This window comes from Tauraco erythrolophus, chromosome 1 (assembly GCF_009769465.1).
Source record: "Tauraco erythrolophus isolate bTauEry1 chromosome 1, bTauEry1.pri, whole genome shotgun sequence".
In the NCBI taxonomy this organism is placed as follows: Eukaryota; Metazoa; Chordata; class Aves; order Musophagiformes; family Musophagidae; genus Tauraco; species Tauraco erythrolophus.
In genome coordinates, this window is record NC_141465.1 from 39,120,330 (window position 1) to 39,133,192 (window position 12,863).

General features: G+C 37.1%; 1 protein-coding gene across 1 annotated transcript in view; it reads left to right on the forward strand.

Annotated features, from left to right (window-relative positions):
* CASK (calcium/calmodulin dependent serine protein kinase) overlaps nucleotides 1–12,863 on the forward strand; it is a 239,321-nt gene that overhangs the window by 182,411 nt on the left and 44,047 nt on the right. The window contains 1 exon segment of the mRNA XM_086608529.1: nucleotides 12,774–12,851. Coding sequence (XP_086464655.1) covers nucleotides 12,774–12,851 — 78 coding nt within the window.

Sequence of the window (12,863 nt, forward strand, 5' to 3'; positions counted from 1 at the left end):
CCTTCCATTTTCAACTTCCTTCATACTTTTGCATTTCATTTTCTGTGTTCCTGGCATGTGTAGATCACTCTGCTAGTCAGCATCATCTAGTTGTTTTCTTGTTCTTCCCGTTTCTCTGTCTTACAAACTTATGTAGAGAATTTGTCCTACATTTAGTCTCCTGAGCAGAAACTGGTTTTGTTCCGTGTTTTTGTAATATGTTATATAACAGTGATATATGACTGGGTCTCTTAAACACAAGACTAATAGCAATAAGAGCTAACAGTAACTTTTTTATTGATTAAGATTCATTTTTGAGAAAGATGTGTATCCACCACTTTCCAACCATGCAAAATTCTCGGTCAGATAGCATGACACGGTGATAGTTGCTTTATTACACTTAACCCTGTGTTCTTTCTAACTACTGTTCTGTCATTTTGGAGTATTTATAAGCACAGTACTAGTACTGATGTGATGGATCTTCAAGTGAAACTCAGCTTAATAAAGTATGTACTTTAAATGAGAATTGTACTATTTAACCCATTCTTCTTGACCTAATGTCATCTTCCCTGTTTTTACAGTGTGTTGCTGTGAGTGTCTGTGCAAGTATGTGTATGTCTGTGTGCACCAACATATCCTACTCCAAAAGCATAAATCTGTAGAGTTTTTTTTTCAGTATGTAGAATTAAAAATTCCCTTGATTACACTGTATTTTTATGTTACTGGGACCTGATCTATCAAAGAACACTAGAATTGTATTCCTGGCACTTGTAGAGCATTGAATTAACTTCACTGGTATTGTTTTGACATAAATTTTCATACTTGACTTTCTACATTTTCTTCGTTTTATGTTGAGTGAAGTTCAAGTTAGTTTCAGTTCCTTTTTAACCATAAGGGCTACCTCTTGGGGTTTTTTTCCGTATAAAACTTCAGATTTTTGGATTTATTATTTCTCCAGGAGCTTGGAGATACTCTGAGAAATTACAAAATATAAAGAAATGGTACAGCGCCTGGGATACAGCCCACAAATCTGGAATAACACTTCGGCTTTGTTGGTGCTGGGAGCTCTCTTCAGACTGATACTTCACTCTACGCTTAGTTTACCTTAAAATACCCGAAGGCAATATAGTAACAGCCCAGTACACTACGCTTCTGCCTTTGAAGTCAGTCAGGCCTCACTGCCTCCTACTTCCAGTTATTCAAGTAGATGGCTGGTACATGTTGACTGTTCTTTGTATTAATGAGCTCACTGCAGTATATTTTTATTCTCAGTATATCATTACGAAAGATTTACATGGATAGGAAGGAACAAAACTAGTTGTAACTCCAACATTCGCACCTCCTGGTGCAAGATACACTTAATGTCACAAAGCAGGTGAGAAGCTGTGTTCTTTGCTAACCCTCTGTAATCATTGTGGATTTAACTAGTTTTATATGGATTCTGTATCCCCCTGGAATGAGGTTCGTGGTCATTAGCATCCTTTTCTTCAAGATAGTGATCTAACCCTTAAGAGTTATTCAACTGACAGAATTGAGAATGAAACCTATGTACGCTTAACCTGAGTGTATAGTTCCTGCTATAGGTCTTTAGTCCATAATTGGAAGAAGCGGGGCGAGACAGGGGCAAAGATTATTCTGTGAGATGTATCAAGGTGGTGTCCATGTAACATAACTCTTTTTATAGGCTTTCTTGTGTTGAGGGATTATTTTTCCCTGGTGCTTATAGAATCATAGAATCATTTAGGTTGGAAAACACCTTTAAGGTCATCAGGTCCAACCGTAAACCTAACACGGCCAAGTCCACCACTAAACCATGTCCCTAAGCACCACAGCTACACGTCTTTTAAATACCTTCAGGGATGGTGACTCAACCACTTCTCTGGGCAGCCTGTTTCAATGCTTGACAACCCTTTCAGTGAAGAAATTTTTCCTAATATCCAATCTAAACCTCCCCTGGCACAACCTGAGGCCATTTTCCCTTGTCCCATCGCTTGTTACTTGGGAAAAGAGACTGACACCCACCTAGCTGCAACCTTTCAGGTAGTTGTAGAGAGCAATACGGTCTCCCGAGCCTCCTTTTCTCCAGGCTAAACAACTCCAGTTCCCTTAGCCACCCCTTGTAAGACTTGTGCTTTAGACCCTTCACCAGTTTTATTGCCTGCCCTTCTTTGGACATACTCCAGCACCTCAGTGTGTTTTATGCTTACTTTTATCTCATCAGCTACTTGGTATCATCTTTAAAAGATGGTTCGCCTTGATTTTGCTAAGATCAGCTCCAATTAGATATCTGATGCAGCAAAAAAAAGTTGAGTGACTATGCTATTGAAATAACGGGATTTTTGTGTCCTTGAAATTACAAGTATGTTAAAGTACCATGTGAAATAGTGATCTAAGGCCATGTCGTTCACAACAGTACTAGTGGTACATTCCAGAATGAGAGTGGGTTGTTTTTTTTATTGGGATCATTGAATTTAATTGTGTTGATTTTTCTCAGTGCTATGCTTGTTTTCTTGGTACAGCTATGTCAAAGCAGTACCTTTATCTCATTCTAGTTTTACTTCTTCCATCTTTCCAAAAGGACTTAAAACATTTGTACTGTGAAGAGAGAAAAGTCTAGTTTATGATAGAGGAATTGAATTGAGACCCAAAACCAACAACAAAAAAAAAAGCTGGAGGGATTTGTGGCAGAGAGTTCCTGTAACAGAAAAAGATGAGGTGGCATACTGAAGATGTCTTGTAGTGTATAGTGGAGGATGGACAGGTACCCTGAATATCTCCAGTCAGCTTATGGCAGCAGAAATTGAAGAGTTCCCACCTTCTTTGAGGAGGTAGGAGAACATCTTAGTCAGTGAACTTAAATCTAAAACATTTTTGTTTTGTCACTATGGTTTTAAAGCATAGCATGTATTTATTTAAGATTATTCAATCCCAGGCTTTGCTTACCACGCTTTCCAATTCGAGAAAACATATGTTTACCTACATGTATCTCGTATGTTGTAGAATTTTGCTAAATTTCAACCTCTTCCTCTTTGGCAAGCTATGTACATAGAATCATAGAATGGTTAGGGTTGGACAGGACATCAAAGATCATCTAGTTCCAACCCCCCTGTCATGGGCAGGGAAACCCTCCACTACACCAGGTTGCCCAAAGCCTCGTCCAACCTGGCCTTGAACACTTCCAGGGATGGGGCATCTACAACTTCTCTGGGCAACCTGTTCCACTGCCTCACCGCCCTGTGAGTGAAAAATTTCTTCCTTAGATCTAATCTAAATCTGCCCTCTTTCAGTTTAAATCCATTGCCCCTTGTCCTATCACTACACACCCTTGTAAAAAGTCCCTCTCCAGCTTTCCTGTAGGCCCCCTTTAAGTACTGGAAGGCTGCTATAAGATCACCCCGGAGCCTTCTCTTCTCCAGGCTGAACAGCCCCAACTCTCTCAGGCTGTCTTCATAGCAGAGGTGCTCCAGCCCTGGAATCATCTTCGTGGCCCTCCTCTGGACCTGCTCCAGCAGCTCCATGTCCTTCTTGTGTTGGGGACTCCAGAGCTGAATGCAGTATTCCAGGTGGGGTCTCACGAGAGCTGAGCAGAGGGGCAGAATCACCTCCCTCAATCTGCTGGCCACGCTCCTTTTGATGCAGCCCAGGATACGGTTGGCTTTCTGGGCTGCCAGTGCACATTGCCAGCTCATGTTGAGCTTCTCATTCACCAGCACTCCCAAGTCCTTTTCCTCAGGGCTGCTCTCAATCCATTCTCCACCCAGCCTGTACTTGTGCTTGTACTGGCTGGCATATCTTTTAACATCTGCTCTCACTGATGGAGAACTGCAGCTTCTACAGTCAATAGAATTTTTATGATGAGTATTAATATGGGTTTTTTCTTAAAATATGAGATTACCAGGTTAGATTCCTAATTTATAGTGAAATATAATGCTGTCAGATACTAGAGTCTAAATGAATGAGGCATTTAGGGGCAACTGAAATTAAATAGAAGGAAATAATGTCTTTTGTGATTTTGAGAAGTAGCGTACTGTTTATTTATCAGTTCCTTTGACACAATTAAAAAAAAAAATGTCTTGGTTAATAATGAAGCAAATCAAGAGGCACAATTTAAAAGAATGGCTGTGGGGAAAAAAATCCACACCTTGCAGTTTATTTTATAAGAATATAGTCCTTTCTTCAGCTCTCTGACCCCTGAAGTGTGAAGGCTTTGAGTTTACAAAGTGCATAGCACATGGTAGTTTCTGTTAAAAAGGAATACATTCTACAATAGAGCTAAAATTTCTTCAGAACTCATGTATGCTGAAGGCAAAAGTTAGCCCCTTGCAGAGAAATAGAACATACAAGTCAGATACTACTGAACGTCTTGACATTTGACCATGAACCAGTATAAGCATAAGTGTGTCTTTGAGTGTGCTTTTAACTATATCAGTTTAAAAAATAAAATTAGATCAAAGATTAATTGAGAACAAACTGTGAAAATATTTGATGTTCTGTGAAGACTGTAAAAAGCAATGTGCCATGTAATACACGAGTAGAAGTATTTCCTTTATCATTTTAAAAGCTAAAATTCCTGCTTGTCCAAACTAGCAGTATAAGAACTACAGTTAAAAATGGTTACACCCACATATGTAAGCACAGTGCACTTAGTGTTTGGAGCTGCACAGATTTGTATAGTCTTAGTTTCAGATTGAACTTTGTGTGATTTCCCCATGGTTTGTAACTGCCTTCAGTTTCGCTACAAGATTGTAACCTACCGAGAATTTAAATGTGGATACATTTTCACTTTTTTAAGTTTTGATCAAAAGATAGATACAACGGATATCCTAACATTTAGCTACATAACAGAATAGAAAACCTTTTCAATGCCCTATACCTTAACCTTCTAATTCCCCTGGTGTTTCGAAGCATATAAAATATGTCAATGCAAGATTTACATGATAAAATATTGAGTGGTAACATATGTAATGCCACTTGGCATCTTTGCCAATTGCCAACACTGGCAAAGGGCTGTATGCTTTCCTTCCAACTGTCACATAACCAAATTGCTACCATTAGACAGTCCCTGTGAAGGCAATGAGGAAGATTTCTTTCTGGATTCCTTTTTACCCCTTGGATCACTACAAAGGCAATGCATACACAGTCCTTTGGCTGTGCACTTCTTAGGGACTGGGGGGATGTGTTTTCCCTCTGAAAGGAAGCCTACAATCATTTCAGGGTTCCACCTTAATAAAACAGATGCCATATCTGTCACCTTCTGTCTTCTAATTTATATTCCTCTTAGGCAGAATGAACCTTGATTGAGCTTTACTAAGATGCTGTTCTGGCAAGTCAGTAGGACCACATCTGACAGGCAGTGTGTGTTTTCATGTATAGCATACTGAAGGGTCAAGGAATTTTATTCTATCAGTTTCTGAAGTAGATAGGTTAATATATTTCCTTCTCCTCCAGGAATAAGGCATTGACCACTGAGAAACATGTAGTATCCTCTGCACACATCAGAAATGTGGTCATCAACAACCTGCTAACATTTATTAAACATTTTCCAGTTGGCATTTAGCTTCATTGGTATGTCAGTTTTGCATGGTCAGAATTTCAGGTTTTGTGTATGCAATACAATTAAATTTGTCATTTTTGCTGTCTAGAAGACAACTGTTTGCCAGTCGTGTGCAATGGGAATTGAGCTAATACACAGAGAAAAATGTTTTGCCCAGTTTGTTTGGGTTTCCTCTTCCCTCTTCTTTCCCCCAAAAGTTAAGTTCTTGATTTAAAATAACACAAGTGAAGAAGCCCAAATGTGGAATGGTCCCAAAAAAAAAGCAGCAACTTGGAGTAAAAGTTGAAATTCCACAGGGTTGATTGAATTTACCTGGCATCACAATTTCTTACCTGTTGTTGTAGGTAAAGGCATAAGAAAATCTGGTTTTATGTTCATTTCTGACACAGGTAGCAGCAAGTGTAACTTGGTTCTACAAGTAACACATTATGAATATCTAAGAATACAGATGACTTAAAAATAAATTACAGTTGGCCTGCATTTTGCAGATAAAAGTTCGTCTAGAAATTAAAAGATGATGATGTGTATTTCAGTTCTGTCACATAAACAATCAAAATTAAAGTGAAATTCAGGGTTCTCTTGCCTACTATAAGCATTTTTTTTACATAAAAGAGAATTTATGTGTTGCATGAATGTGAATAAAAAAGAAAGAAATGGAAAGTAGAAAGAAATGGAGTATTTCGAATTAGCATAACCTCTGTCAGGGTTACTGAAAGTCTGAGTGCCTGAAGTAGCAAGCTGCAGTGATGGCAGCGGTCAGTTCTGTGGCATGACAGAAGCAAACGCTTGTCTGTTCAGACAGAATTAACATACTGCTTCAGACTGCCTTGTTCTGTGAATACTTTGTCAGGGAATCTTCCTTTCAGCAGATAAACTGCTTCCTGAAACCTTGTATTGAAGTAGTTTTGTTCACTGTTTAATTGGACAGCTTTCCACTGTGTAAGGAGCTTGAATGCAAAGATTGAATGTACTCCTATTCTACAGTAAGTGTATCACACAGAAAAAAGTTTGAAGCTGTGGAGGGCTGTAACCTGTAATGTTCTAGAGGTCACTAAGTAGAGTCTTAAATATGCTTCGAACTTTCATACGGGACGGGGCTGTAATGTGTGCTGTGGTGTTACGCTGGGAAACGAACGTTAGGTCACTGATGCTAAAATGGTAACAGTGAGCCTCAGGCACATTCCTTAACAGTGGAAAACGGAGAGTTTATAAGAACAAACTGTCTTTAAACAAAGTTGAAGATAAAGCCTCTGCTGACTGTGACCTTGTTACTCAGTGTGTTTTCCAGTCCGAATTGTTACCTTCAGGGATGTGTTTCCTTGAGGACCTGGAATCCCAAGAAAAGAGACACCCATGAGAAGGTTATAACATTTTGCATGGGCAAGGAGATGTGAAACAGAACTGGCAAAAGAAAGAATGAAGTGATCTATCAGTTATCTAATTGACTCTAATGTTAGCGCTTCTTTGATATTACTGCTTGTGAATATTATTTCGTTCAGTAGCTCATGGATTTCTTTCAGACTTGCAGCACATGAAACCTCTGGCGTAAACGGAGTACCACAATAGGGAGCTGTGAAAGATAACAGAGCAACAAGCCTGTTAGTTAGTAAATGTTGCTGTGCAAGGGTCAGCACGTCCCCTCAAGAGTTTTTAGATGGTGGAAAAATGTGAAAGTGATGAAAAACAGTCCTCTAATGTCACTGTGTTGCATATGGTTATATTTTTCAGAAGGCAAAAGTCAAATATATAAGGACATGTTTTAATTATTATTTTTATGTTTCAATTCAGGGATTTAATATTTGAGCTTGTCAACCCAGTATCTATCTGTCTGAATTACGGCTGAATCCTTACAAAATGTGTATTTGTGTTGGAAAGATCATGGGGTTTTATGCTGTAGCAGTTCAGCAACTTTTGTTTTAGCAGTTTATCGTTTGCATCCCAGAAACTTCTAGATGTTGGATAGACAAAATACTTACTGATTTCACTGTGTCATCTAACTTTGATTACATTCAAGATTAGATCAGAGAGTGAGGCTAAATTTTTGCTAGCTGTGGTATATCTAAGTGTTTCAGTGTGACATTGAATGGGGGTTGTGTTCAGACAGTATTCTGACTCCTCTTACAGGAAATGGTTAAAAAGGAATTTGTGCACATCTGAAAAACTAGTCAGAAGAGAAGAGTTTGTTGTTTTGTCTTGCCTGCCTGATTGTGGATTAGGCTTTGGGCTGTCTGCTTTTAAATATCAGAAGAAACGAGTTCTCTTTATACAGGCAGAAGACAAAAAGTCTCGACTCCTATGAAAGCTGGTCAACTGATAGTGACACGACTTGTTGTGGGTATTCTTTTCATAGCATTTGTGTTCTAGCATGCAAAATTTAAAGCAAAACTTGTCTTTTTAAGAAGCAGTACTATTCTGTTAATTAGCTATAATGTCAATTTATGTTTGTTATATCAAATTTTGTTAATATATCAGTTGTGATTGTTAAGTTTTTCTAGGGCAAGCTCTTAATTTTGATTTTCTGTGTAGCAAATGCAGAATGGGTGCTAAGGAGTGAGACTGAGATACAAAGTACTCAAAAGTCTGGAAATTCCAACGGTTACAATTGCTATGGCATTTTACAACCATTATTAGAAATATTTAGAAATTATTAGAAATTTTTAATTGCTATTTTTATGCTTATCCCTGAGTGAAATTGTGGGAGGTTGGGCTACTGGAGTTGAGGGGGCAGTTATTTAGCTGAAAATAGAGCGTCCCAGCAAAAAGATCCCATCATTAGGGCACATACAGACTTTTCCCTGCTGAAAGTTTGTTGGTATTACATAGAAGAGCATTCTGTTGAGGACAGTGGAGAGTGAACCAGGTCATTCTGTTCCACAAGAGACTACCTTTGGTATGGTGCCTGTAGGACTTAGGGTTGCAGGGCTGCTGAAAGACAACAGCATTGTAAACAGACTGGCTTTCTGTGATTAAAATAATGTAGCTAACTGCACCTAGTAATGTGTTCTGTACCACAGGAATATGTAAAGCCTGGCTGTAATTGTCATTAAGGTTTACTCTAATTTATGATGTGTGCAGACAGGTTTCATTCAGTTTTCTTAAACGTTTTGTAAAACGTTCATGTAAAGGTGTGTTGGATTCTTATGTCCAAGGGAACAAATGTTCTTCTTAATGTGTCTAAATGGAACCTCTAAATTCAGATGCTTTCAGAGACGAAGAGATTGCAAAGGTAGGACTGCTTCACCAGTTCTGGTGCATTAATGCTTAGTATAAGCTTTATTCTTCTTTCCAGCTTCTACTATGTTCTGGCAGAAAGCTTCTAATAGTCTTCTGTAACCAGGAAGGTCTAATTGTGTTGTTAGAATTAGTGTGGTTTTTGAAATAGGCTTAATAGCGTAATGCTAAAAAAGTCTGTCCAGACTGAACATAGAATTACTAAAATTGGAAATGAGAGAAACAAAATAATATCCCGGGTTTGTCCTTCTGTTTATACGAGTACATACCAAACAAGAGACAGTTTAGAACTGAACTTTTTTTTTTAATATCCAAAAAAATTCTGTGAAAGCATTGTTGAAGTAATATATTGAAAAAATTAAAATACAAAGCAAGTACTAAGAAGTACTAATACTTCCTTTGTTTCTGGGTTTACTTATTACTACTATTACTTCATATGTTTTTAAAGATACATATCTTGGTTGTACGTTCTTATTTTTGCTTTGACTACATAAACAGTTCATGTAGAAATAGTACTTCTGATACAATCTTGTACATATTATTTTAATTTCTCCTAAGGATGCATTAGAAATACACAATGACATAAACTAGAACACAATAAATGGTTCATGGGGTGTTGCTGTGTATGTATTTATAGATTTGAAAACAGTCTTGTCAATTTACTGTCTTCAGTGTGTAGTAATTGCATTTGTCTTGTATATTGTAATTTGTGCCTCTACTCTCCAAAATAATTTAGTGTGATAATGCATTATACTAGAGACAAATTGTGTGGCCTGAACAAAAGGTTGTTTCCAGATGAGATGTGAAAATAGACACTGAGACAGTTTGGTAACAATACTAGTTGTTGTTGTTGTTTCTGTTGCTAACATCAAATATCAGTAATAAGTACAGCTGTTTTGTTATTAAAAAGGGATTAAAAACAGTTTTGGGTCAAGACAGTGTTCACTGTCATTTCAAGAACCACAATTAAAACCTAAGAATTTGTGGCCCATCTGTAAAAATTTTTGAAATGTTTTAAAAGTAATTCAGAGCACAGAGATAGTTACAACTAGCTGAACATCTACAGTGTGCTTAAAAAACTATTGCACAGGAATTGACAAGCTATGTTTTTCTTTACGTCATTAGGATTTTCTAATGTGGAAATCATCTTTGATCGTTGAGAACGTCACACACAAAAATAAATCTTTCACTTCTGCTATTGGCTTCCTCTAAGATAATTCATAAATTCACCAGTTTTATTGATATCGATACTGTTTTCCAACAAATTGCAAAATAAATTATTTACACTGAAATTTTAAAGCTTAATCTGTTGTTTATGGAACGTGGCAAGGAGAAGTAATTTTAGTTATGTAAGCTAAAAACTCCAAGAACTAACTTGAAGTAGAGTATACTATGTCAAAAATGTCTGTTACTGATTTTTTTAAAATGCCCGAGAGAGTAAATCAATTGCGAAACCACGTTATATTCATGGTAAAAATGTAATGCAGTGTAGGCTGTTTGCATAGTGTTTCCATTAGACCCTGGCATGAGTGCCTTCCACTGTAATGACCTTTGGAGGTAGAGTACCCAAGAAGATTCTCTAGGAGAGATCTGCTCATGCTAGTGAAGCTACCGAAAACACATCCTTTCTCTAGTTGAGGCTGTCTTCTACCTCAGAAACAATGAGTGGATCCTGCGGCTTGGGTAATATATAGGCTTTAAGCCTTAATGCAAATATGAAGGTTTTTCTTTTAAGTACTGCCAGAGACCCTGCTAGTGTTTCGGTGCCTTGGAAGCAAATCTCAGTAAGTAGCAGTCCTGGAAGATGAAATTTAAGTGCCATGCCTCAGCATGAAGGCACTATGGAAAAATAAATGCACCCTTGTTTAGTCTGTACTTTGCCTTGATTTTTTTCTAAACATTCGTGGAGGCACTTTGCTTCCTACTTTGCTTTTGCCTCCTAGTCTCAGAAGATAACTTATCCTCTCCCATGATAGTAACAAAATATTGTTGCTGTAAACTGCAGGTTGTTTTGGATCACAATAACATCGTGACTTGAGTGAAGTCAGCAACTTCAGTGACTTAACTTTTAAACAATTGCTAGAAATAACTAATAAAAATACATTCATGCTAACTTTTCTGAAATTTCATTAACCTTAAACAGGCTGTGTAACTCTTCTAGATAAATACATTCAATAGTCATGTTGGATATTGTGCATTTTCAACAGCGCTTTACTCAGTACACAGTGCTTGATACAGTTTCTTAACAGGTGTTTAAATGTGATACTTAACAATTTGGAGTTGCTGGAGTTTGGGTGGGTTTTGTTTACTTATTTAAGACAAGGTAAAAACAAATAATTGTGTATGCAACTAAATTATGTCCTGAACTATAAGCTAGCAGAAAGCTTTTACTTTAAAAACTTCAACACTGGTCCAGGCAGCTTAAATTGTTGAGTATAGCAGTGTTTTGGCAGCACAAGGTGACGTTGTTGGATGTGGAAGAAACTGATTTAGCTTGACTTTTCTACTTTTTTTTCCCCAAGATGGTTGTATAACTGTCCTGCAGGCAATGTTTTTGGAGTGACATTGTTTTCTCTTTTTGTATTTATTTGCGTATGGACTTGAAATGTTCAACGTGCATTAGATTGTTAAGGAACACAAGGAAAACAATGATGATTTTGGATTGCATTTATTGCTTATTGCAGTTTACTTCTCTTCAAAAACTGAGTGGTATTTCATGGGAGAAAGAGAAGAGGGAACTTCTGTAGCTTGACAAGACTCCCTGTTGAAACATATAAGGCCATCCTCAGCCAAACAATGGAGCTGTAAGCTTCTCAGAGGAAGCTCCTGAGAGCATCTTGCTGATTAGCCTAAATGGGGGGTTCTTGTCAACTCATCCTTTACAGTGTTAGGATTTGCTGAAGGTGTTAGAGTCCCTTGTGTATTCTGAATGTTTGTCTACATACACTATTTTGAATTTCAGTTGAATTTTAAGTATTTCCAAATTTGAGAGATTCCACACCTTTCCTGGGCAACTTGTTGCAGTGTTTCACCACCCTCACTGTGATAACAAATTTCACTAATATCCTGAAAGTAGTTATTTGTATCTTTTTTCTGTCTTGCATTTCAAAGAAGTAGTCTAACATAAATAGGAACTAATTACAAGCATGACCATCTTAATATTGTTTGAAATGTAAGCCAAAAGTTTTTTATTTGAAAATAGTACTTGTTACAGTGCCTTTTTATTCTTAAGTATACATTTATTCCTTTAAAACATGCACAATCTGTTAGGTTTCTGTGAAGGAGAGCCCGTAATGTCTCTCTGTAATTTGAAACTGAAGATAGGTCTTTCTCCTATTGCATTTTGCGTAGTTGAGGGGTTTTTAAAAGCTGTTGGTTTTTTTTTATATTAACCTGGAAGGTTTACAATTTCCAATATAAATACATTGGGATTCTTCTGTCCAATAGAAAATCCTTGTAAAATAATGGTACTCTTTTTTTCAGCACTCTTTCTTGGAAAAGTTTGTTTTTCTCTTCTCCAAAGACTTCAGCTTTCATAGCGTTCTATCTTCAAGAATATTTTCCCATATTCTGAGATTTATTTAAATTACTGTTTGGAATGTTTGATGGTTTATTGAGAAAAGTGGGATATGCAGATTAATCTGATTTTATAGCAGAATGTATAATTACATCATTGATTCAAGATTCATAGGATCTCTTCTAGTAGAAGAATATAGTTTCTGTAAATCTGTGGAAAAAGCATAGAAGGTTTGCAGAATCCCTTAACCTCTTGAACTTTCCCATGTCATCCAATGAACTCTGAATCTATGGCAATGCTCAAATCAGGAAATGTTTAAAAATGAAAAGCCAAAACCCTAAGCTGCTAGATTTTGTATACAAAACATCTGTGGATCTTGCAGTTTAACAATGATTTTAATCATGGTAACATAAGCAGGCTATTGTTAGCACTCATCATTACTTTGTATAAAGTAGCATGCTATTTCAGTAGTTTGTTTTCTTGTTATTTCAGCTTTATGACAAAATAAACACAAAATCTTCACCACAAATCAGGAATCCTCCAAGTGATGCTGTACAGAGAGCCAAAGAGGTAACGGCTTTA